This window comes from Xiphias gladius, chromosome 3 (assembly GCF_016859285.1).
Source record: "Xiphias gladius isolate SHS-SW01 ecotype Sanya breed wild chromosome 3, ASM1685928v1, whole genome shotgun sequence".
NCBI classification, from domain to species: Eukaryota; Metazoa; Chordata; class Actinopteri; order Istiophoriformes; family Xiphiidae; genus Xiphias; species Xiphias gladius.
Window position 1 is genome coordinate 1,623,959 of NC_053402.1, and position 22,929 is coordinate 1,646,887.

Below are 22,929 nucleotides of genomic sequence, written 5' to 3' on the forward strand. Positions count from 1 at the left end.
CACATGATTTGACAACAATCATCTGCATATTTGTATAAAAAAATTACAGAATTATGATAAAATATACGCTTGAATAATTTTGTAACTGATGGACACTTTACAATTCAGTCTAACTTATTCCTTCATCTTTGTCAGTCACTTGTAGCTTGATTTCGTGTTTTTTTGTTTTTTGTTTTTGCAGTCTTGGTTGAAATTATTGGCACCTCTGAATTTTAAGTACAGAATTTCTAATATCTTCAGAAATAAATGCAAATTAACCAATGTTGTATATTCAGAATATTTTTAATAAAATGTCCACATTTACTAAACATAAGAAAATACAAAAACAAAGCTTGCATAATAGAGAAATAATACAAACACAAAATGTACCCCACACACAATTATTGGAACGCTTCACTAAGATTTGGTTGCAGAACCTGCTGCTATATATGTACAAAATACTTATGTACCTAACTGTATGTGCGCAGCTTTTAATGAGCATCACAAATCTTAAAAAAATTCAATGTAACTACCGGTATTTATTCTATTAGGAAAATGTTCCACATGGACGTCCTGAAATGCAAAGGAAGACGCCAACATGTCACTCTTTTAAGATGGAAAAAGATAAGTTGTTGCCCAAGTATTATCATATGGAATACAATCTGTGCTGTATAACCCATAGATCATGATGTAAAAAATCAGTTCAATCACAACAGATCCACAAAATGTTTCAGGCTTATGGAAACCGTGACATTAAAAAAAAAAAATTAGGACTTTTTTCTAAGCTCAGCCTCTGTTAATTCTGTGTAATGTGCAAATTTAGCTATTTCAAATCATCCAGATTGGAAGAGATATTTACATACACGCATTTTTGGAAAAGACTCTACTTTGTATCCCTGTGTGTTCCCTAAAACCAAGTGGTCAACCACGCATAATCTTGGTCTAAAAAACCTAATGTCCAATTTGTTAGCCAAGAGTTTAGAGTCTCCATCATTGTGCATGGAGGATCTGCATCTACCTTCAGCAGACAACGATTTGTCTGAAAATTTGACTTATTTTTGATTATTGCTGAATTAAGAATCTGGTTTTATTTTATTTTATTTTATTTCATTTTTGAGGTATTCGTTAAAAGCAACTGTGCTGCAGCTACGTAAAGTCCTGGTTCAAACTGCTGAATTGATGGCGATTGTGGAAAAAACACCACCCAAGACATCTAAAGAGCTTCAGGCTGACCTGGATCAATCTGGAGCGGTGGTTTCAGCCTGTACCATACACTGCACACTAAACCAAGTAGGTCTCCATGGGCGAAGGCCAAGGAGGAGACCACTATTGAAAGAAAGACACAAAAAGGTAAGACTTTTGTTTGCTAAAACTTTCCTAGATAAGCCACAGTCTTTCTGGGATAATGTTCTTTGGACAGATGAAACCAAAGTAGAGCTCTTTGGGAATGCAGTGATTCAGTTTGTTTATAGGTGATGAAATGAAGCCCAGAAGGAAAAGAACAAACTACCTACAGTAAAACATGGTGGAGGTTCTATCGTGTTGTGGGTCCACTTTGCTGCCTCTGGTGCTGGAGCCACTGAATGTATTAAAGGAATGATGACATCAGAAGATTACCAAGGCATTTTAGAGTCAAATGTGTTACCCAGTGTTAAAAAACTACGTTTGAGGCAAAGGTCTTTGGTCTTTCAGCAGGACAATGACCCAAAGCAAACGTCCACCAGCATAAAAGACTGGTTGAAGAGGAAAAGATGGACTGTTTTAAACTGGCCAGCAATGAGTCCTGACCTAAAGCCCTTGAAAACCTTTGGAGAGAGCTGAAATCTGCCATTGCAAAAAGGTCTCCTGCAAACTTAAAAGAGCTTGAACCCATAGCAATGGAAGAGTGGCAGAAACTACCAGCAGACAGCTGCAAAGAGCTTCTAGATGGCTACAAGAAACGCTGTCATTGTTAACACAGGTCCTGCAACCAGATATTAGTGAAGGGTGCCAATAATTGTGTCTGGGGTACATTATGTGTTTGTTTTATTTCTCTATTATGCAAGTTTTGTTTTTTATTGTCTTTTGTTCAGTAACCTTGGACCTAAATTCTGTACTTAAAATTCAGGGATGCCAATAATTTCAAATAGGACTGGATTTTATGTAAGTACGCCTTTATTCTGAAAACATCCTCTCTGCCGCCTAGAGAGTAGACAACACTTCCGGTCTGTGTGTGAAAGGCGGATCAAGCGCCTTACAGAGGGAACAAAGGACAATTGAGTGAGTACGTTTACGTTGTTTCCAGCTTCATTACTTCAACAATTTAACTTGCTTAACATTTTTTAACTTTGATGTAAAACGGTTAAAATGTGTTTGGTTTTCCTTTTAGGGATTTAACTAGTAAAAAAAAGCGAATTACCTCCATGTGCGGAGCTAGCGCGATCTGGTACTGTCCGTTACTGTAGCATCAACAGCGAGGTTTATTCAAACATCCTACAAGTCAGAAGCGTCAGTCGGTCTGTATAAACGCGTGATAGTGTGCGCACTTTTCTTGAAACCAAATGATTCCAAATCTATTGATCAGATATCAGCATCAACGTTTTTATGGGGCAAAAGGTCTCTTTGTGTTAGCGGGTGTCGGCTAGTAGGCCAATCCGGGTATGCTAGCTTTTTAGGGCCCGGCAGCCGTTGTTTTCACTAATGGTTACTAGCGGTAGACGGTCATTTTCAGTTGTTTACCAGTTTCTATTGCTGCGTTGTCTACCAAACAACTAAACTGCACTAGCAGAGTGGTTGTAGTTGAACTAACTAATGTGGCTGATTTTTATTTATTTTTTTTGCTCATGTTTTCTTATACAGGTTAACCAGAATGGGAATACCCTGTTCCCCTTAGCCAAGTCTGCAGCCACGATGTCAAGTAAGTAAACATGCATTTTAGTAGTAGAGACGAAAATTCACTTAATTATTGACTTAATAGTGGTGGTGGTCTTAATATTGCAGAAAGCACATTTGAGAGTTTTGTAAATAACCATTATTGAATAGTAAACTTTTTCCTTTGCTTTAATTCGTAGACCTTACCCTGAATGGGGACCGTAGTATAAAAAGAGCATGGCGCTACAAAAAACAAAAAGTACAATTCAGTGGGATCAGCACTATCACAAAATGGCAACAACCCCCCCCCTAAAAAAATCCCTGGCCCTTGTATCTGTAGACAATCACAGATGCAGATGTAACATACAGCATCAGGTCTACGGCAGCGGGTTTTTTGTTTTTGTTTTGTTTGTTTCTTCCCCCCCACTTCCTAAATCAAACGTTACCTTTTAATTTAGTACTTACTATGACATGGATGCTTGTTAATCTTTGTAGGCATGTAATAAAGAAAGTATTTTATCTTTCTTGGGGTACTGGGGGGACATTGCTTGATATCAGTCCAGTTTACATTAAGGGATTTGGGGGTTTTTTTGTGGTTTTTTTTTCCCTCTCCCCAACAAAATTTCTAATGTGTGTAAAAAGGTCTTTCCTGATCGAATTTAGATATTTTCTGTCTGCTTGGATTTGAAAGTTTGGTTCAGCCTTAACTGCGATGAAATGGGCAAGACTCTAAGGACTAGTTTGACTTTTGACTCCCTGACTGATGGCAGCTGCTACGCCAGGTATAAGAAGCAGAACACTGGCTAACCGTAGACTCAGCTTGTGTCCTTCACAAATAGCAGCTGATGCTGTTAGCATTATCAAGCCAGATGAGAGCTGAGAAACAACGTTGTACATGAACACGTTTTACTCCTCTGCAGTGGCAGTAAACACAACACATGGCGCCCGGTAACTTTGCTGTATTCAGAACATAAGATATTTAGGGCTGACAAACAGTAACATTAACTGCAGTAAACAGCAGGGATGGCCAACTAGGGAGCCAATAGTAGTAGAGCTAATAGCACAGCTACAACACAGGTACCTACAAAGTAATGCTCTCAGAGTGCTAGAAGTGTGCTTCGAGGGACTGTCAAAGCTCCACCAGTGTTTCCATCAGAGAAAAGGAAATTCTGACTGTAGTGTTTCATGGCTGGTTATCGATTATTCCGTCCATGCTACACTGTGCAGTGGTTTTCATTGTTAAAGATGCTTAACATTCGTACAGATGTTTGTTCACCAATACACCTTAGGTATAAACAAAAGAAATTCTACATTACTGATTATCTCAGTAATCAGTTACAATACAGTCCTGTGCTTCTGCAGAGCTGGAGTCTTAAATTTCTTTAATCAACTATAAGAAGACTCAGGTTTTGAGTACCTTTTGAACCACATCTTTGATGTGAAAACATCTCATTTACATACAAACACATACAGTCTTAGGTCTAAGTATTTGGACAGTGACACAATTTTAGCAGTGTTGCCTCTGTACACCATCACAATGGGTTTGAAACAAAGCCATCAAGATGTGATTGAAATGTAGACTCCTCTTTAATTCAAGGAGTTTAAAAAAATATCGCATTAACAGTTTTTATACATGGTCCTTAATTTTCAGAGGCTCAAAAGTAATTGGATGAACAAACATAATATATATGCAGAGTTTCCTCCCTTGAGATGGTTTGTCAGGTCTTTACTGGTGCCTCCTTCAGTTGCTGCTTGCATATGGATCTTTCTGCCCTCACTTTTGTCTACAGTGAGTAAAGCCTGCTCACTTGGGTTTTTCTTCACCAAGAGAAAGAATTCTGAGCTCGCCGGTGCATTTCTTCTTTTAAAGAATGAGCCAAATTGTCGATTCAGCCTGTCCTAAAGTTTCTGCCATCTGTCTGATACGTTTGTTTTGTTTAGCCTAATGAAGGCATCCTTCATTTGCATTGACACCTCTTTGGACTGCATATTGAAGGTTCCCATGAACAGCTACCAAATGTAAATTCAACACTTGGAATCAACTACAGACCTTTTATCTGCTTAATTTTTCACGCCTTAATGAGGGAACAGGCCACAGCTGGCCATTAAACTGATCAGTTGTCAACTGTCCAATTAGTTTTGAGCCTCTGAAAATGAGGGGCTATGTAAAAAAAATGGCTTTAATTCCTAAACGGTTGTTGCAATATTTTTGTTAAAACCCATGAATTAAGCTGAAAGTCTAAACTTCAATCACATGTTGAAGACATTGTTTCAAATCCACTGTGGTGGTGTACAGAGGCAAAATTATAAAAATTCTGTCACTGTCCAAATACTTATTCACCTAACTGTATGTCCTTGACGATATGTAAATCAGATGTTTTCACATCAGAGATGATGTTCAAAGGCACTGCAAACCTGAGTCCCACTAGATGGCAGAGAATGCACAGTAGCATTTGGTTGATAAGTAGATTATCTGACCATGGAGGAGAAATGATGGTGGATAAACAAGACACACACTACACCTCTGTGCTGTGCATCATTGCTCCTTCCCTATCACTCTTCTAATTCCGTTACATTTACAGTAGGTATGCAGTTAGCTTGTTTTGAGATAAGACTCACTTTGTAAAGGTATTGGCCTGCAATATTGTGTACCTGTGTTGTTCTGTTGCAGTGATTCTACAAGCAAAATAAGGTCAGACTCAGGGACTCCTTGACTGATGATTTGTATCATTGATGTTTAGGAGGCGGTCCCAGTGTTATCTATAAACTACTACTGTTCATAAGAATTATTTAAACCGATAAATATAAAGTAATCATAGCCATAAAATAATTAAACCATACAAAGCAGGTTGATGTAATAGCTCACTAACGTTACTTATTCTTCTTTCTTGAACAGAACGGCCATCCTACGCCCCTCCCCCTCCCCCTGCCCCAACAACAGTAAGTGTACATCTCTCAGTTCTCTCAGTCTTAGCATCTACTGTTTAGTGGCCAGCTTAATTCACGGTTAGTACATGTTAGTACACTCGTTTTGGTTCGTTTTTTTCTTTTTCATGCTGTCTTACTCCCTCTTTATCCACTTTTTATATTGCTTTCATTTAATATCTTCTCGGTCTTAACGTACAGAACTTGCTACAAATCTTGTTCAGCTCCCCATCATCACTCTCACTCCTGCTTTTTCCTGTCATACCACCACTTATTCAAGGTTTTGTGCAGAAAGGGTCAGTTTGCCTCAGGTGCTTTTATGAAGCATTATTGCTACTGGGGAACAAGTTCCTGTTGAAATCTGATTTGAGAACTTTTTTGACTTCTAATTTCAAAGATTAGCACTTTTAACGTTAGCAGACATACATACAGTTAATGAATCGACATGCTTTTTTTGTTGCTTTTCAGTTGCTTACATTCAGCAGCAGGGCACAACATTGTGTAAAGTTGAAGTGCAACGGTACAGTCACACGGTTAAATAAATGCAACTTGTGCTTTAAATCATTTGCACTTGTTGTAAGGTCCTGGTTTACATGCAACATTCACATGTTGTGCGCTCATTCTGAATGCCAGCCCTCTTTTTTTTTTCTGTTTTTTTTTACCTTGCATTATGACATCATGGAAAACAAACAAGCAAAAAAAATACATAATTTTTCATGATCCCCCTCTCTTCACAATTTTTTTTTTTTTTTACATTTATTTATGTTGTCCCTCTTCCCCCTCTTGTTTGTGAGCCATTTCTCATTCGTGTTTTGTCTCATTTGTCTTCCATCAGCAAATGCCTTCCACCCCTGGGTTTGTGGGCTACAACCCTTACAGCCATCTGGCCTACAACAACCTCCGGCTGGGAGGGAGCTCCGGAGGCTCCAGCAGGGTAATGAATTGATGGAGGGAGGGAAGAGGGTATGGGGTTTAGGAAAAGGGTATGGGGCGTAGGATAAGAGGGGGAGGGTTAAGAAAATGTCATGGACAAAATGCACAGGTATGAGGAAAAATGTGAAAAGACAGCAGTGTTAAAAGGCTGATAAGATGGGGCTAATACAGAGGCTGTTGTGATGATGATGATCATAATGAAAAAGGTGACAGAATTTTTTTGAGAGGAAAGATGGAGTTAGGCTATTTTAATAAATGTTATATTGAAACTAAGAAGACTAGTTTGTGAAAACCAAAGGTGAAGGGAAAAAAGGTGTTAAGCATTTAAACACAGGAAATGGAATTAGATATAGATTGTTAGTAATACAGGTGTTTGGTGGTGACAGTAGCTAAGCCATTCAGATTTGAGTCAGAAATCAGGAGGAGGTTTGGGGATATAAAGCTTCATTTGGGCTGCATTAATTCAGGTTTTAGATGAGAAAAGAGAGAGGTTCTGTTCAGTTTCATACTAGGTGCTCATTTACAGCCTCCACAGTTTCTTTTTAAAAGGCCACCATCATTTCCCCATCATATAGTGAAATGCAACTCAGTTAGGCTCAGTGCATGATGCTAACAGCTATGTTTAGGCTAAGAATTTTTACTTGTACTCATTGAGACTGTTTGTTAATTATGCCACTAAAACAACAGCAAGTTTTAGTGCTTGACAAAAAGTTTCTTAACAAGTTGGTTGGGCTTAAAATTACTTTGATTTAATTCTAAGGTTCTGAAGTGATGTTCATCATTATAGCAAAAAGGACATAGTTCATAGGTAAAATTGTTGAAGTGTAAATTGCATGACAGGATAATTCCAGTGTCAACTTATAAAACACAATAATAATTCATCATCAGGCTTAACAATACCAGCAAACTTAATAAACTTAAATAACTGGGGAAAACAATCAGTCATTGTGATTGATAATTTACCAGTCTATTATTTTTCCCGGAAAAACCTTATTAGAACATTTGACACTCCTTGTTCAGTGCAAAAATGTATTCCATATTTTATCTGAAGCTAATATGAAGCATCAGCAGTCTGAGTTAGACAGAGTACCCAATTCCCCCTTTTGCTTCCCCGAAACACTGTTTCTGCGCTGAGAAGCAGTGGAGGGATCGTACGATAACGAGGGGATTTTGATTTGACTTAGTGGCTGACCCAAATGCCTCGAGACTTTGAAGCTTCTACCATTGTCATGGTAATCGACGTCCAAATCAGTATTCCAATGCTGCGTTTATTTATTTTTTTTATTTTCTTATTTTTTTTAAGAATTACTATATAAAAAATGTCAAATAGCCCATGAAGTAAGAAATAGTAATCGAACATTATTCATTATACATCAACATCAATTATTGTTAGTTATTCTCAGAACATCTCAGGACATTTAATCTCAGTGGTAGTTTTGGGCATCATAGGTCTCATCTAACGTTACCAGCGTTGACTCTGGGACAGTGACACGTGACCACGTGAAAGGCTTACAAGTTAAAACTATGCAATTAAGATGTCAAAAAAGTCAAGTCTCTGGAATGACTTCCAAATTTGCAAAGATCATCCCCAAAAAGTCGAGTGTGCCAGATATGCCAAAGGGAACTGGCAAATCACCTGAAAATTGTAAGTAACAGCTTAGCCATCTTGCAACAGCTAAAATTTTCTTTTTGCTGTTATGGCTGATGTTAGTGCAACCTGCAGTTTGAAGTGATTAAAGTTTGTGGTAATGCATGTATAATAAACTAACAAAAATAATAATCTTTTTTTTTTTTTTTAAAAGATAGCATTCAAATACTGATTTAGACATTGGTTACCATGGCAATGGTAGATGCTCCGAAAATTCGAGGCATTCAGGTCAGCCCAGCGTGTAAACAGGTTGACATGCACCATTAATGCTTTTATCAGGTTGTTATAAAGCGTTCAGGGCCACTTAAATTTTATGAGTTGTCATGTTTACATGTACACTATGATAAGACCATCATCTGCTGATATTTTATTACAGATTATTTGCTTTTCTTTCCCCTCTCTCTGAACCTCTGTCCTTCATTTTTTTTGTTTCCCCTTGACCTACATCCCTTCTTTATCCCCATTTATACTTTTCTCCACTTCTTTGTCCCCCTTTTCTCTCTCCTTTTCTCTCCTCCTCCCACAGAACTCCTCAGGCATCACCGTCCCAAAGCCTCCCAAACCTCCAGACAAGCCACTGATGCCTTACATGCGGTACAGCCGGAAGGTAAGCAGGAAGGTAAGACACCCATCCACGGTGTCTGCTTTTACTGCTTGTCCTCCCATCCCCTGAAAAGGTGCAGCAATTTGAGGGTGGGAGACAGCCAAGCCATGACGCCTCACCACCACCTCAACCATCTAGTGGAGACTTTCCACTCTGTTATCCCGTTGGCTTACAGTAGCCTCCTGTGTTTGTCGGCACTAAAGAGAAATAACAAGCATGCGCAAGCATGATCTGCTTCTGCCCCTTCTTTCCTTGTATGGCCCTTTCTTCCCTGCTTCTCTAGTTTTACGGCTGACAAAATCTACTCTAAACATTCATGTTGACCTAAAACCAGCGATTCTGTCTGTAGAAATATTTCTTTCTATTCCATCCTGTCCTTTTGCAGCACTTAATGCTTTACTTTTTTGAAGTTGATAATTCTGTCCAGTAGATGCATGATTTAGGAGCTGTTAGTTCCTTCGTTTGCACTTTTTCATCCTTTATTTCCTTCACTGTCTTGTAGTGACCTTATTTACAATTAACTGCAGTTGACCTGTAGTGACCATATGTTATGTTTGTGTGTGTGTGTGTGTGTGTGTGTGTGTCGTGTGTGGGGCAATGCTTCTGCTTTTGCATGTGTTTGTGTCTTGCATTTGTGTGCGTGTGCAAGGTATGGGACCAAGTGAAGGCATCCAACCCAGACCTGAAGCTGTGGGAGATCGGAAAGATTATCGGAGGGATGTGGAGGGACCTGACAGATGAAGAGAAACAGGACTACCTGAATGAGTACGAAGCTGAGAAGGTGGGTGACCAGAAGAATGCTAATTGCTGCTGGGGCGCAGGTCTGCACAGTACTGTCTCTGTACTTAACAAGATTTTAATTTATGTGCATTTCACTGTTATGAGGTGGGAAAGTCTTTTAAAGCATCTGGTGGTGAGAAGAAACAGTTTTATCATTACTCATACTGTTAGTATAATAGGATTTTGTCAGCTTGAAGTGTCAGTTAAGACAAAGTAACAAACACAACGAGAGATCCATTTAAAAGCAGTTTCAGTCAGTCAGTCTAACAGCAATTGAAAAATTTAGAAGCGGTGACCAGAGGATGTCTTGGATTTTAACTTTACATGTCATCAAAATGATCATTTCTAAGAACTGTCATTTATTTACTTTCTGTCAATTGATTCATTTGCATTAGTTGTATATATTTGTCTTCTGACATGCAAAATGATCTGCAGTGTTGAGGTTCTGAAAAAATAACCGTGATGTAGTTTCATCCAGTGATGAACAGGACCCTGTTTTTCAAACACGGCTTAATTACTTCAGACTAAAACTATCCCGTTAATTGACATCTGGATGATTTAGTTCTTAACACACACTTTGATGATTGATGAAGTTATCTTGAACGCCAGTGAGCCTTTATTGTGGCTTCAGAAAGCTTTCAGACCCCTTCACTCGCTGCACGCTTTGTGTAGTAGATTTTATTGTAAATGGATAAAATTGCTATTTTTGCTCATCAGTCTACAATCTGAACAATTACAGTGACAAAGTCAAAACACGTTTTTAGAAATTTTTGCAAATTTATTAAAAATCAATCACAAATTGAAATCTCATTTTCAAATGTATTCAGACCTTTAATTGAGTACTTTGTAGAAGCCACTTTCAAAGCCATTACTGTTTTGAGTCTTCTTGGGTAAGTCTCTACAAGCTTTGCACATCTGGATTTGGGCAATTTATCCCACTGTTCCTGGCAGATCCTCTCAAGCTACCCTCAGGTCTCTCCATAGTTTTTCTGTGGATCCTGAAGCCACTCCAGGGCTGTCTTGGCTGTGTGCTTTGGGTTGCCGTGCAGAAAGGTAAACCATTGCCCCAGTCTCAAGTTGCGTGCACTCTGAAGCAGGTTTTCTTCAAGGATTTGGCTGCATTCATCCTTCCCTCAATTCTGACCAGTCTCCTTGTATCTGCTGCTGAGAAGCCCCCCCATAACACGATGCTTCCACCACCATGCTTCATTGAGAAGGGATGGTATTAGCCAGGTGATTAGCAGTGCCCACACTTCACCAGACATAATGTTTTTAGTTCTGGCCAAAGGGCTCAAATTTTGTCTCATCAGACCTGAGAATCTTTATTCTCATGCTCTCAGAGGCTCTCTTTAAACACTGGCATACAACAAGCGGGCTGTCAGCACCTGCCAACCATACCATCCCAACAGTGAAGCATGGTGGTGGCAAAATCATTCTGTGGGGGTTGTTTTCAGTGAGACCGGTCTGTCCAGCAATTCAATTTTGCCACCGACGGACTCCAATCAGGTTCCGTACACATCTCAAGGAAAATTAAAGCAAACAAAGGATCTGAATACTTTTGTAAATAAGAGATTTGTTTTGACTTTTAATAAATTTGCAAAAAATTTTAAAAACATGTTTTCACTTTATTTTACTATATATTACTGCGTGTAGACTGATGGGCAAAAATGGCAGTTTTCTCAAGTACAATGTTACGAAGTATACAGAAAGTGAATGGGTCTGAATACTTTTTAAGAATTGTATGATCAGCACTCGATCATATATGAGGTGAGCATGGTTTTGAGTCTACGCTTGCTGTCTTCCGTGGTCTTCGTGGCCTTCTGGTGTTGTTGAGCTTGCTACTGAGCAGCTACCAAATGCAAATTCAACACTTAGAATAAACTCCAGACCTTTTATCTGCTTCATTTGTCATGAAATAATGAGGGAACAGGGCACAGCTGGCCATGAAACTGATGGTCCGTCAGTTGTCCAATTAATTTTGAGCCTCTGAAACAGAAGGACTATGTATAAAAAAATCTTAACAGTAAGAAAGCTTTAACTGAGCTGTGTGTGGGTTTTTTGTTTTGTTTTTCCTTTAGTTTTACATATTAAAACAGGATTGGTCCTTTTAACTGTAGCTATGTTATTTTTGTTGTATATTTTACATTAAAAAAAATTAATTGATAATTACACCAACACACATCATTAACCTGTGTGTACTCATCTAAAATTATATTATTAATAATAATAATAATAATATGATCTCTAAGGATATGGGTTTCACCCTAAAGGATCCCGTTAGCTGTGGAAAAAGCCTGCACTTTAGCAGGTTTGGGCCTAACTTACAGTTCATAACAAATCACATAAAGGATCGTTAGAATGTAAGAGCAGACAGTTAGCTTATTGTTTTCTTTTTCTCTCTCCCCTCGTCAGATTGAGTATAATGACTCTTTGAAGGCCTACCACAACTCCCCGGCCTACCTGGCCTACATCAATGCTAAGAACCGGGCTGAGGCGGCAATGGAGGAGGAGAGCAGGCAGAGGCAGAGTCGTATGGACAAAGGCGAGCCATATATGAGCATTCAGCCTGCTGAAGACCCTGATGGCAAGTTTTACATATAGGCATTTGAAAATCATTTGTCAGAGTGCCTCAGTTATAGGGTTGATCTGATTGCATCAACGCTTCGAAGCTTTGACCGTTGCCGTGGTAATCAACTTCCAAATCACTATTTTAATGTTTTTTGTTACTACCGTGTTATTACCGTACATGCATTACCACAAAAATGTCAAATAGCCCATGAAGTAAGAAATAGTAATCTGACATTATTCATTATGCATGGACATCAATTATTGTTAGTTATTCTCAGAGCATCTCAGGACATTTCATCTCAGTGGTAGTTTTGGGCATCATAGCTCTCATCTAACGTCACCAGCGCTGACTCTGGGACAGTGACACGTGACCACGTGAAAGGCTTACAAGTTAAAACTATGCTAGCAAGATGTCAAAAATGTCAAGTGTCTGGAATGACTTCCAAATTCTGTGAAAATGACCCACATAAAAGTCGAGTGCCTGAAAGCTGTGTGACCTGCATGCTCTCAAAGTATAATGTTGAAGTCCAATTTTTGTCCTAGTCTCTCTGTCTAAAGTGCTACAAAGCACAGAGAGTGCTGTTGTTAGTAGGAATTTTCTTGTTATTTGCACGTCTAAGAGTTAATGTGGTTTGAATGCAGTTTTAGGGTGGACATTTTCAGAGCATGCCTATGTAACCAGGTAACCACCTCCCTCATGGTGGTCAGTTAAATCTCCTCTTTATATTCTGCCCAGATTATGACGATGGTTTTTCAGTGAAGCACACAGCAGCTGCCCGCTTTCAGAGGAACCACCGGCTCATCAGCGACATCCTCAGTGAGATTGTGGTGCCTGATGTTCGCTCGGTGGTCACCACAGCCCGCATGCAGGTCCTTAAGAGGCAGGTCCAGTCTCTTATGGTGCACCAGGTGGGTTGGCAGGACATATTCTTTGCCACGGCCAGAGAATAAGTGAGCTGGGAAAAGCTCAGTAGTCTTTTTGTTCTCCTGAAAAAGCTTGATCATATAGGAGAATGTTAATGCCAGTTACTCAGTTACTACTGAACCTTTGAGACACCCTTGTGCTTCATCCTTTGTCTATTGTTGATTATAGAGGAAGCTGGAGGCAGAACTTCTGCAGATCGAGGATCGCCACCAAGATAAGAAAAGACGCTTCCTGGAGACAACTGACTCATTCAACACTGAACTCAAGCGGGTACAGCAGTACTTATTCACGTAGAGACAGCCGACTGTGTAGTGAGGTTGAGGTCTCATTCCAGATTGCTAAAGATCCGTTTGGAATAATGTGCAATCATAGACTGATCTTATCTAATTACCTCTGAAGTAAATATGAACCTGATCACAAAGAGAGAACATTATTACTCATGTAGAATACACTGAATTCTAAAACGTTATGATTTGTAGAAGACAAAAGAAGCATTGACTTTTGTAAATCAAAAATTGACTTAGATTTTATAGACTATGAATTAGCTTATCAGCGGCGATAGATTTTATAGACTTAGATTTTATTTACATAAATGAGTGAGCCTCCATGTTGTTCTTTAGCTTCACATTCAATCTGAAAACAATTTAAGGCTCTTTTGTAAATGGAGAATTGAGTTTTGTTGAAGCCAGTGTTTCGTGTGTCTCCAGCTGTGCAGTCAGAAGGTTGAGGTGGATATGGAGAAGCTTGCAGCAGAGATGGCTGCCGCTGAAGAGGCGGCCCGGCGCCGGGCGGAGGAGAGAGAGCGTGAGGCAGCCGAGCAGGCAGAGAAAGCAGCTCAGCAGGCTCAACAACAGCAGCAGGAGGCTGCTGGAAGCAAAGCTGCAGAGCAGAGCAGTGCTAATGCCAAAAGCACAGCTAACCCCACTTCAGGGACCAAGGAGGAGGACATGACCCAACCAATGGCAACAGGTACGTGTGTGTGTGCTGTGTGTGTATGTATGTGTGTGCTGTATTTTGATTTAATGTTTAAAGTGTTTTTTGTTTTTTTTTGGGGTAACTTAAAATTTTGTTTAGGCTTTAATTAAAATCTTTAACATTCAAATTTCGGACCCTTAAAATCCAATTGTCATTTGAGTGAGTTTAGTGTACATTTCTTTCTGTACTGTTTTATTCTTTCATCGGTACACAGTCTTTAAGCACTTAATTTACATTATCAGTTAAAGTGCTTTCTAAAGTTTGACTACCATAAAAATTATACTTCTATTAAATCAAAAATCCACTTCATAATTTAAATCATGAAGAAATGAATAATTTTTAAAGGATTTTCAGCCTGTTACCAACTTTTCCATGTTGTTATTATTAAACATATTTATTAAGCAAAAACAAGGATTTAAACATCATTAAATGTTTACCTTGTTGTTTACTGGTTCCAGAAAGTACACACACATTTATCTATTTATGACTGCACTCACTCTGGTTTATTTTGACGCAGTGTCATGTACACTGTCCTGCTGCCAGAAACACTCAATATAGCACCAACTGCGGATTAATTTGCCGCTGATAAACTAACTATTTTATCAAATAATCGTCTTGTCTACAAGAAAATAGTGAAAACTGCCCTTCCCAACTTAACAGAAGCCAGGGCCGGTTTTAGCCTGCTATATTAGGTTGGACTGGTAGAAATAATAGGTGGGCAACTTGGGCGGTAGGTAGCCCAGAGGTTAGAGAAGCGGACTAGGAGCCGGACTGTAGGCTGTATGCACAGTACATTAGCGATGTTTCTATTCCTTTTTTTTATTATTATTTCTGTCCGTCTGTCTACCTCCTATTTCCCTTGGCAAAAATTCTAACACATTCATCCATGTCCAAGGTATTTGTTAGTGACTTCTCATGGGTCAATATCATCAAATGCCCCTTTGTTTTTCTTGTTTTTTTTACTTTTTTATTTGCCCTTTCAATTTGACCACACAATTTCCCTACTGTTATGCTGCCCTTCAAGCAGTTTGTTTCAAATGGGAATGTTTGCTGTAACATTTTTACACCATTAGTGAATAAAAGCACATTATTCAAAATGTAACTTGTTACTACCCAGGTAAGTATTCAAGCCGCATGGAGTTTTGAACAGGCTATGGATTTGTTGGAAGAAAGTAAGACATTTGTAGTAATTATCAGTATGGTGTGTTTTGTAGTCATTTACACCTAAAATCTTTTTGGTGTTTTGAAACGTTAACTCCATAAGTACTAGACGGAACATACTGTATTTTTAAGTTTTAACACGACGAAAGGGTCCACATTCAACGTAACTGATGGTGAGAGTGGCATTTTAGTCAAGAGTTCCGTTAACTCCTTAAAAGACTTACTTTAACTCAGTTATGACTCAAACTGAGTTGACTTGAACTCAGAGTTTATTCCAGAGGCTAGATTTTGCTAATTCATTGGATAAATTTGACTTGATGGAAATTCACTAGTTAAATCTGGTGCAAAGCATCTCCTCTCTCTCAGATCCCTATTTTGTACATGATCCCTGACCAAATTAAGACTAACAAACAAAAACTTAACTGAAGTTGAACTAACATTTAGAACGCAAATTTGTTGTGCGCGTGTGTGCTTTTAATTGCTTTGCCTTGCCCTGTGTGTTTGCAAATCTGAGTCGTAAGAGTTTATGGTTGCCATAGCAACACCCCTCAGCCTCGGCAGGCTCCATCAGACACTGCGCGGTGGACAGGTCTGTTTCAGAGCTCTGTGTGTTTGTGCCTGAATGGGACAAGTAGAGGGGGTGGGCAGTGTAGCGGGTTTGGAGGCCGGCTGTTGGCTGCCCAGCTAATCAGAAGTTAGAAACGGAACTAAAATTTTCTGTGCTATTTTTACATTTGCTGACCGTAACTTATGATTGGTTGGGCAAAACGCACCCCTGCCCGTAGCCACTGCAGGCCTGGACAGAGGCCAAGGCGATGTTTAAATTCCTCGTTTCGCCTGACCAACGGCCCAAAGATAATCAATCAACAGACAGCTGCCACTGTGAAGAAGCCAATACAGCCTATTTTGACCTTTTTTGCGTAAAATGACTTAAATGATTAATCGAAATAGTTAATTAAATAGATCATTATTTAATTGATTAATTGTTTTAGCTTTAATGCCAACCTCATTCTTAAAGAAAATTTCTTTAAGAAAATTACAAGTGCTCAAACATCAGTTTGCTAAGTAAATCTCTGTCTATCCTTTATTCCCTCCTCAGATAAAGCAGCGCCGGCAGAGCCCTCCTCAGACCCCCCTCCTGCCCCACCTCCTCCATCAGATCCTCCCTCTAGTGCCTCTGATAAAGCAAGTCCTCCCCCTGAGCCTCCCAGGGAGAGCAGCACTCCTAGCAGCAGCACCCCCAGTGACGACAGCAGCAGCAGCAACAACAGCATGCCCCCTCCACCCTCAGACAGCACCCCCGGAGTAGTAGCCCCAGATCCCCCAGTGGCCCAGGAAACCAATTCCAGTGCAGCCAACCCTAACGTGTCCGCAGCACCTCCGCCTCCCCCTGCCTCAGAAGAACCAGCTCCTCCTCCACCAACACTACTACCCCCCAGCCAAAGCAGCCAACAGTATGATATGTAATTGTCAGCGTGTTAGATACACAGTGGTAGCTGTAGAAGTCCTCCCTGAGCAGCAGCTCTGGAAGAAGTGGGATTTGTATGGCGGCTTTTATCATTACAGATGTTGAGAATGGGAAGTGCTGAATGGTTGAGGGTCTGTCATCAAGGTCAACAAATAGGTAACATGTATTCCATTGAGCTACGTAGGGTTTTCATCGTCCCGCTTCATGCATCTGGACCAAACAAGGGGAAATTAGAATTTCACTTAAATCTGCGTATGTTTCCTTTAAATCTATTCAGCAACGATGTGTGAAATGTCACAAGTGAGTGCAAGAGTTGACCCAACTGAGTTTGTGCTCCAGGCATGGTACAAGCCATTCTCCTTTCTAATCATGCCACTGGATGGTTTTTTAAGTCTAAAATAACCAGATACAGATTGAAAACAGGACACTAGGGGGCTGTTGAACTGCAGATGGTCAGCAATAACATCATGGTCAGGTATCTCACTGAACACCTTTACATCACTGTTACTCACCTGCTCCTGCTTATTGTCTGTTACCTCAGATAGACAGTATTTCCAGTTGGCAGGGTCCACCATCACAGCATTAGTAGTAATGCTGACCTTTACCCAGATGAAATTGTCAAAGGTCAAAACAAATCTGCATAGCGCTGCAACTACCCATTATTTTCATTAGCAATTAATGTGGCAGCTATTTTCTCGAACTATAAGATGCTTGATTTCAAACGACCCAGGGTCCAAGGTGACATCTTTCCTCTCAGTACACCGTTGAATGTGCCAAAGGTTGGATGAGCTTTCCTACGGAAGCCCAGCAGTCATGTTAAATTGTGTTCTGACCTATCACAGGGCCCCATACTAGGCATTGGGTTGTGCTGTCATAAATCTGCTGGAAAAACCATTCTCTTGAAACTGGTTTGCAGTACCTTTTAAACTGACCCAGCGTACTTGTAACACCTGACCTCACTCAAGCAAAGAGTAAACACTTGGTGGCTGATATCTACATTGTGTCTGTGAAATGCTAAAAATGTCTTGTTTTCGACCAACAGCCCAAAACCCAAAGATATTTGGTTTACAATAGAAAAAGCAGAACATTTTCCCATCTGAGAGGCTGGAGGTTAGAGCACGTTCTTGCTTGTGAAAGTGATTGAAATGATTAATCGATTATGGGAATAGCTGCCCGTTAGTTTTCTCTTGATGGATAAATCGTCTGATCTCTTCAGCTTTATTCTATATCTCCGCACTACTGTGAGAAGGGGACTCATGTCAAGTAGCAGTGTGTACGTTGTTCTATAGTACCAACTTGCCCAGGACACATTAAAGACATCAGGATGAAGAGACTTCCGGAGTTAGTTGCCTGTATGGAGAAGGCGTGGCTGTTTTTAGTATACATACATAACTCCCACTGTGTACACTTAATACTGTTGGATGTGGCTGAAATGTTTGAGTACACATACCTGTATGTTCCTCGGCACTGGTGTATACACCTTGAAATCAGCCCTTGTACTTGTCTGAAATGAGAGCACAGCTGCGAACTCCAGGGGGCGTCTGACCTCTGAAAGCTGGGCAGAATTTCTTATGATAAAGGGTAACGTTGCATGAAAGGACCCCTCCACACCCTCCCGACTTCCTTTTAAATCCTTTGAATTTTCTACTTTATCATTTTGTTTGACTTGCAAAAAAACTACTGTTAGTTCTACTTTGTTTTTAGAGATGTAGTGGAACATTTTAGACAAATATAATTCAATTCAGCCTTCGTCATAAACCTGTACTCTGAATCAGATGCCATTTGGCTGGGGATGATGCATCTTGTCGTTGTGGTAGAGACAGTTTCCAGGTCTGGAGAAAGCCCCATTTTAATTATTTGTACACCCATACTCTGCATGCTATACTAAATAATACCCATTCTCCTGTAAGCATTTGAACAAAGAGTTGAGGCCAATGAAAACTGTTAATTGAAATATACATATAGGACAGGACCCACGATGTGCACAAGAAACGAAAAAATGACCTGCATTGAGTATAAAAAGTAGACATGGATGTTTGTTCCCTGTATTCATCACATTTATATAGACAGAAGTGAAACAGACTCAATTAGCATTTAACCTGTAAGCACATCTCAACAAGATGAGGGTATTTTTTATTTTTTTAAAAGATTGCATTGCTCCTTTAGACTGCACAGTCCTGTTAAAACCACAAGCGTTCAGCCACTTCAGCAGAGAAATGCACAGGCTACCCTCATCCAAATGTAACCTCGGTCACTTATGCATTTAAAGGACTATTTTCTTACTTGAATTGGACTGTTTTTAGTAATATGCCTGTTTTTTGCATTTTTTTTTTGTACTGTCTTACCTATCCAAATAAAGGGGATTTCTCAGTCAGTCCGTGGCTGTGTCAAGGTTATTTCTGCTACACCAGCAGGTGTATCTTTTTTTTTTTTTTTCTAACCTTACTCATTTAGGAATTTAGAATTAAATCTGGAAATCAGATCTTAATTTATCTTAAATTTTAATTTTGTAAAACTGATTGTTTTTATGTTTTCTATCTCAATGTGGTTGTCCACTGTATTTTCTCTCGTACGATGTACAGTACACAGCCATAGGACATGACACCGTAAACCATAAGAAAGCTACGGATCCAGCTAAGCAGAAAAAACTACAGGATAAATTGAAACTGAAGTGTGCTAGAGACCCAAAGTGTTCAATATTAAATGAATAACTAGAGTATGAAATAAATAGCCAAGATCTCATGTTATCAAGAAATTAGAATAAACCAGTACAATTTAAAAGCTCAGCTCATTATCTTGAAACGTTATTTCATCCTTCTGTATTTTGTGTGTGTGATTAATTCATAGTCAGATTTAAAGTTGAGTCTCCATATTAAGGTGCATTAATGTAAACAGTGTGTGTAACATTGGAAATTGATGCAATCTTCCCGTATACCTGAGATAAACGAGCATATACTATACTGCATCTGTGTGTGATAGTATGTAACACGGTATAAAATAGAGTAGAACACATTAGAGTTAAAAAAAAAAAAGATATAAATACCCTCGTGCCGCCAAAACAGCCCCGACCCGGGGAGACACGGACTTCACAAGACCTCTGAAGGAGTCCTGTGGGATCGGGCACCAAGACGTTAGTATCAGATGCTTTAAGTCCTGTGAAGTGGATCGGACGTGTTTTTCCAGCACCTCCCACAGATGCTCGATGGGATTGAGATCTGGGGAATTTGGAGTCCAAGTCAACACCCTGAACTCTTTGTCGAGTTCCTCAAACTGTTCCTGAACAATGTGCACAGGGCCCCACACGCAGCATAGTGCAATGCACTATGTGTGTTCTGACAGCTTTCCGTCGTAGCCAGCATTCAAGTCTTCAGCAATTTGTGCTACAGTGACTCTTCCGAGGGACTGGACCACACGGGCCAGCCTTCACTCCTCACCCGTGACTCCGTCGACGGTTCACCGGTTGTCCTTCCTTGGACCACTTTTGGTGGGTACTGACCGCTGCATCTCTGCCGTCTTGGGGATGCTCTGACCCCGTCGTCTTACGCCATTTCTCCCGCTTCCAGCACATCAACTCCAGCCCTCGACAGGTGCCATTGTGGCCAGATACTCAATGTTATTCACCTCCCCTGTCAGAGGTTGTGATGTGTAGTAAACGTGAAACTGATGTCAAAGTTTGATGTCATCTACAGAATAAAGAATCAACTTTCAAATCCTGCTTTTTAATACGTCCATTTAAAAACTTAGTTAATGGGTGTTTTTCTTTTCACTTGCAGCGAAAGTCGAGGCCGACGGGAGCTCGTGACGCCCGGCAGCCCCTGGCTTCGGCACGCGGGACGGGGCGGGGTCGGACACAGGTGGGGCTGCACACCTGGCGGGCGGGCTGTGTGGATCGCCTGATCAAACAAGCAGCGCCACCTGCTGGACAACTGCCAGAAGTACGAATAAGAATCTGTGCTCAGCTAAATGCAATGGAAACTTACATCTACAGCAACTTTCCACTCATTAAATACACATATATGCAGACAAAGTCCCCGTGTCACCTGCATATTTTTTATATTCAGTTTCATTAGTCAATTCAATTAGTCAGTATTTTGGATTCTATTTAAATAATTGAGTATGATTTATTCAGTAATGAGTCAGCAATCATTACTGAATAAATCCTACTCATATCTAGTCCATATAATTTAAGTTCTACATTGTACTGCATTTCATAGAATGACAGTAAATATATGAAGCAAATATCAAGTGTACAATAAATAAATAAAAAAAATCTATCAAACAGTGACAGGCTCTGCTGATGCAACATTTTCTTTTTGACTCAATTCAGCTGCGTCCCTCAAAAGAGCCACCCATTTTCGGGTTTCAGGAGGAAGGCCGGAAAATTCCAGTTCAGATACAACAGACTGTAAATCACACACCCCGTGGGAAGAACCCGTTCTCCCGCGGCTGTCCCCTCTGCCAGTGGGCCCGCGTTCCGGAAGCCACCGGAGGAAAGGCAGCGCCCAGCCCTAGTCGCTGCAGGGTGCCATTTCCTCCCTGACTTCACTTCACTTGGATGGCTTCTGATGCAGTGCCAAACGCTTGAAATTGTCGTTCAACTCTATGCATGAGGGCAAGGATGTGGATGCTTTGGGTACCTCATGGGGGAAAAGGTACCAAACATTGTCCATGGTAACTTACCCTGGGACCGTCCTTCCTCCCTCTGCGTCTTTTAGTTGATCCGATGCCTTCTAATCGATCAGTGACAACAAGCGACACGAGACTTGTTTAGCAAACAGAGATGATTTATTGGTTCATTTCATTTTCGCCCCGATTAGGATGACACATGCACAAAATGTGTGTGTGTGTGGGGGGGGGGCACTCGGTTTAGTTTCGAGTGGTGGGAATTCTGTTGCAAAGAAAGGACTGATAATAAATGGCCATAATAATAAACAACACAACAAGAGTTGTCGGAGGCCCCTGGTCTCGGCGCCTACTGCAGACGTAGAGCGGGACATCATGTACATCTTCACATACCTACAGTGCAGGAGTCAGGCAGCGTGTGTGTGTGTGTGTGTGTCATCATTCCTGACCGGGATGCCGTTTGTCCCGTTTGCCCAGAAACGTGCCCAGGGTCCAGGTGACGCAGGCAGAGCAAAGCGTGTAAACGGGGCCGCAACGCACGGCTGTTTAGACAGGGACGCGCCAGAAAACAGGAAAGGCGGAGCGTGCAGCGACCGGCTTAACATCATCGACCCACCAACAGATGGCAAAGGAAGCCACCGGAAAAGAGGGTTTATAAATGGGCGGTAACGGAACAATCCGCTAAACGTGAGGCTTATGGTCATATGTGTAGAATTGAAACCGTGTGTTGAAAATAGGGGCCCTAGGTCAAAAGGTCCTCAGAGGGTGCCTCATAGCTTGAACACGAGGAAATGCTTTGGGATTGAAACCATATGTTAGTGACAGTTTTTAGGAAAACAACTGCCTTATTTAAGAGTCGGTAGTCAAGATTGATTTTCAGAGTGGTTCATCGGCTTCACACCCTCTCACAAGCAGATCTGCAGATCCTTGACTTGACGCTGTTCTTCTTTGTAATAAACCTTTATATGCAATCAAGACGGTGTCAGCGGAGCTCTTCATCCTCTTCACATCATCAACACCATCTAATAAACTAAAAGCGTCTTCGGCTCACGTCGATTTAAGCTTGAGGCCAACGTGTAAACGTAAGAGTGAACACAGAGCCACAGATTACAAAACCTCAACGACTCCCCTCGGCTCCCAGCTCGAAGGATCGAAAAGTCCCCCTTGTTGAGGCTTCATTACCTGCATGAGGGCGCAGCAAGTAGAAGCCACAATCACGAGACGCCCCGCGTTAAATCGTCATGAGCTGCGCAGCAGCCCTTCTTTAAGAATGACCTTTGCACCCTTGTTACAGTGTGTGAAGTTGTGTGGTTCACCATCATCATCATCATCATCATCACGTCTCTATAAAAGAAGGTTTATCAGACTCGTACGCGTCGTGTTCAGACCCAACATGCAGCAGACCGTCTCTCCAGCAGAGTCCGTGAGAGCTCTCTGTCTGTCCACTGCTGCAGGGAAACCAACCAAACTGCTGTCGGATCTCCTCAGTA

General features: G+C 40.7%; 1 protein-coding gene across 4 annotated transcripts; it reads left to right on the plus strand.

The window, feature by feature from the left end:
• The first annotated feature begins 2,149 nt into the window (after nucleotides 1-2,149).
• LOC120785124 (SWI/SNF-related matrix-associated actin-dependent regulator of chromatin subfamily E member 1-like) lies at nucleotides 2,150-19,181 on the plus strand. 4 transcript variants are annotated; one of them, XM_040119520.1, is made up of 11 exons: nucleotides 2,150-2,242; nucleotides 2,818-2,875; nucleotides 5,726-5,769; nucleotides 6,590-6,688; nucleotides 8,862-8,954; nucleotides 9,589-9,720; nucleotides 12,132-12,303; nucleotides 13,024-13,196; nucleotides 13,381-13,482; nucleotides 13,920-14,181; nucleotides 16,448-19,181. In XM_040119520.1, the coding sequence occupies exons 2-11, from the start codon at nucleotides 2,869-2,871 to the stop codon at nucleotides 16,813-16,815; spliced, it is 1,452 nt and encodes a 483-aa protein (XP_039975454.1). In that variant the 5' UTR covers nucleotides 2,150-2,242; nucleotides 2,818-2,868; the 3' UTR covers nucleotides 16,816-19,181. The 4 variants fall into 4 exon arrangements, with proteins under 4 accessions (XP_039975454.1, XP_039975475.1, XP_039975460.1 ...); XM_040119541.1 differs by having other exon boundaries at nucleotides 8,862-8,942; XM_040119526.1 differs by having other exon boundaries at nucleotides 2,154-2,238.
• The last annotated feature ends 3,748 nt before the right edge of the window (nucleotides 19,182-22,929 follow it).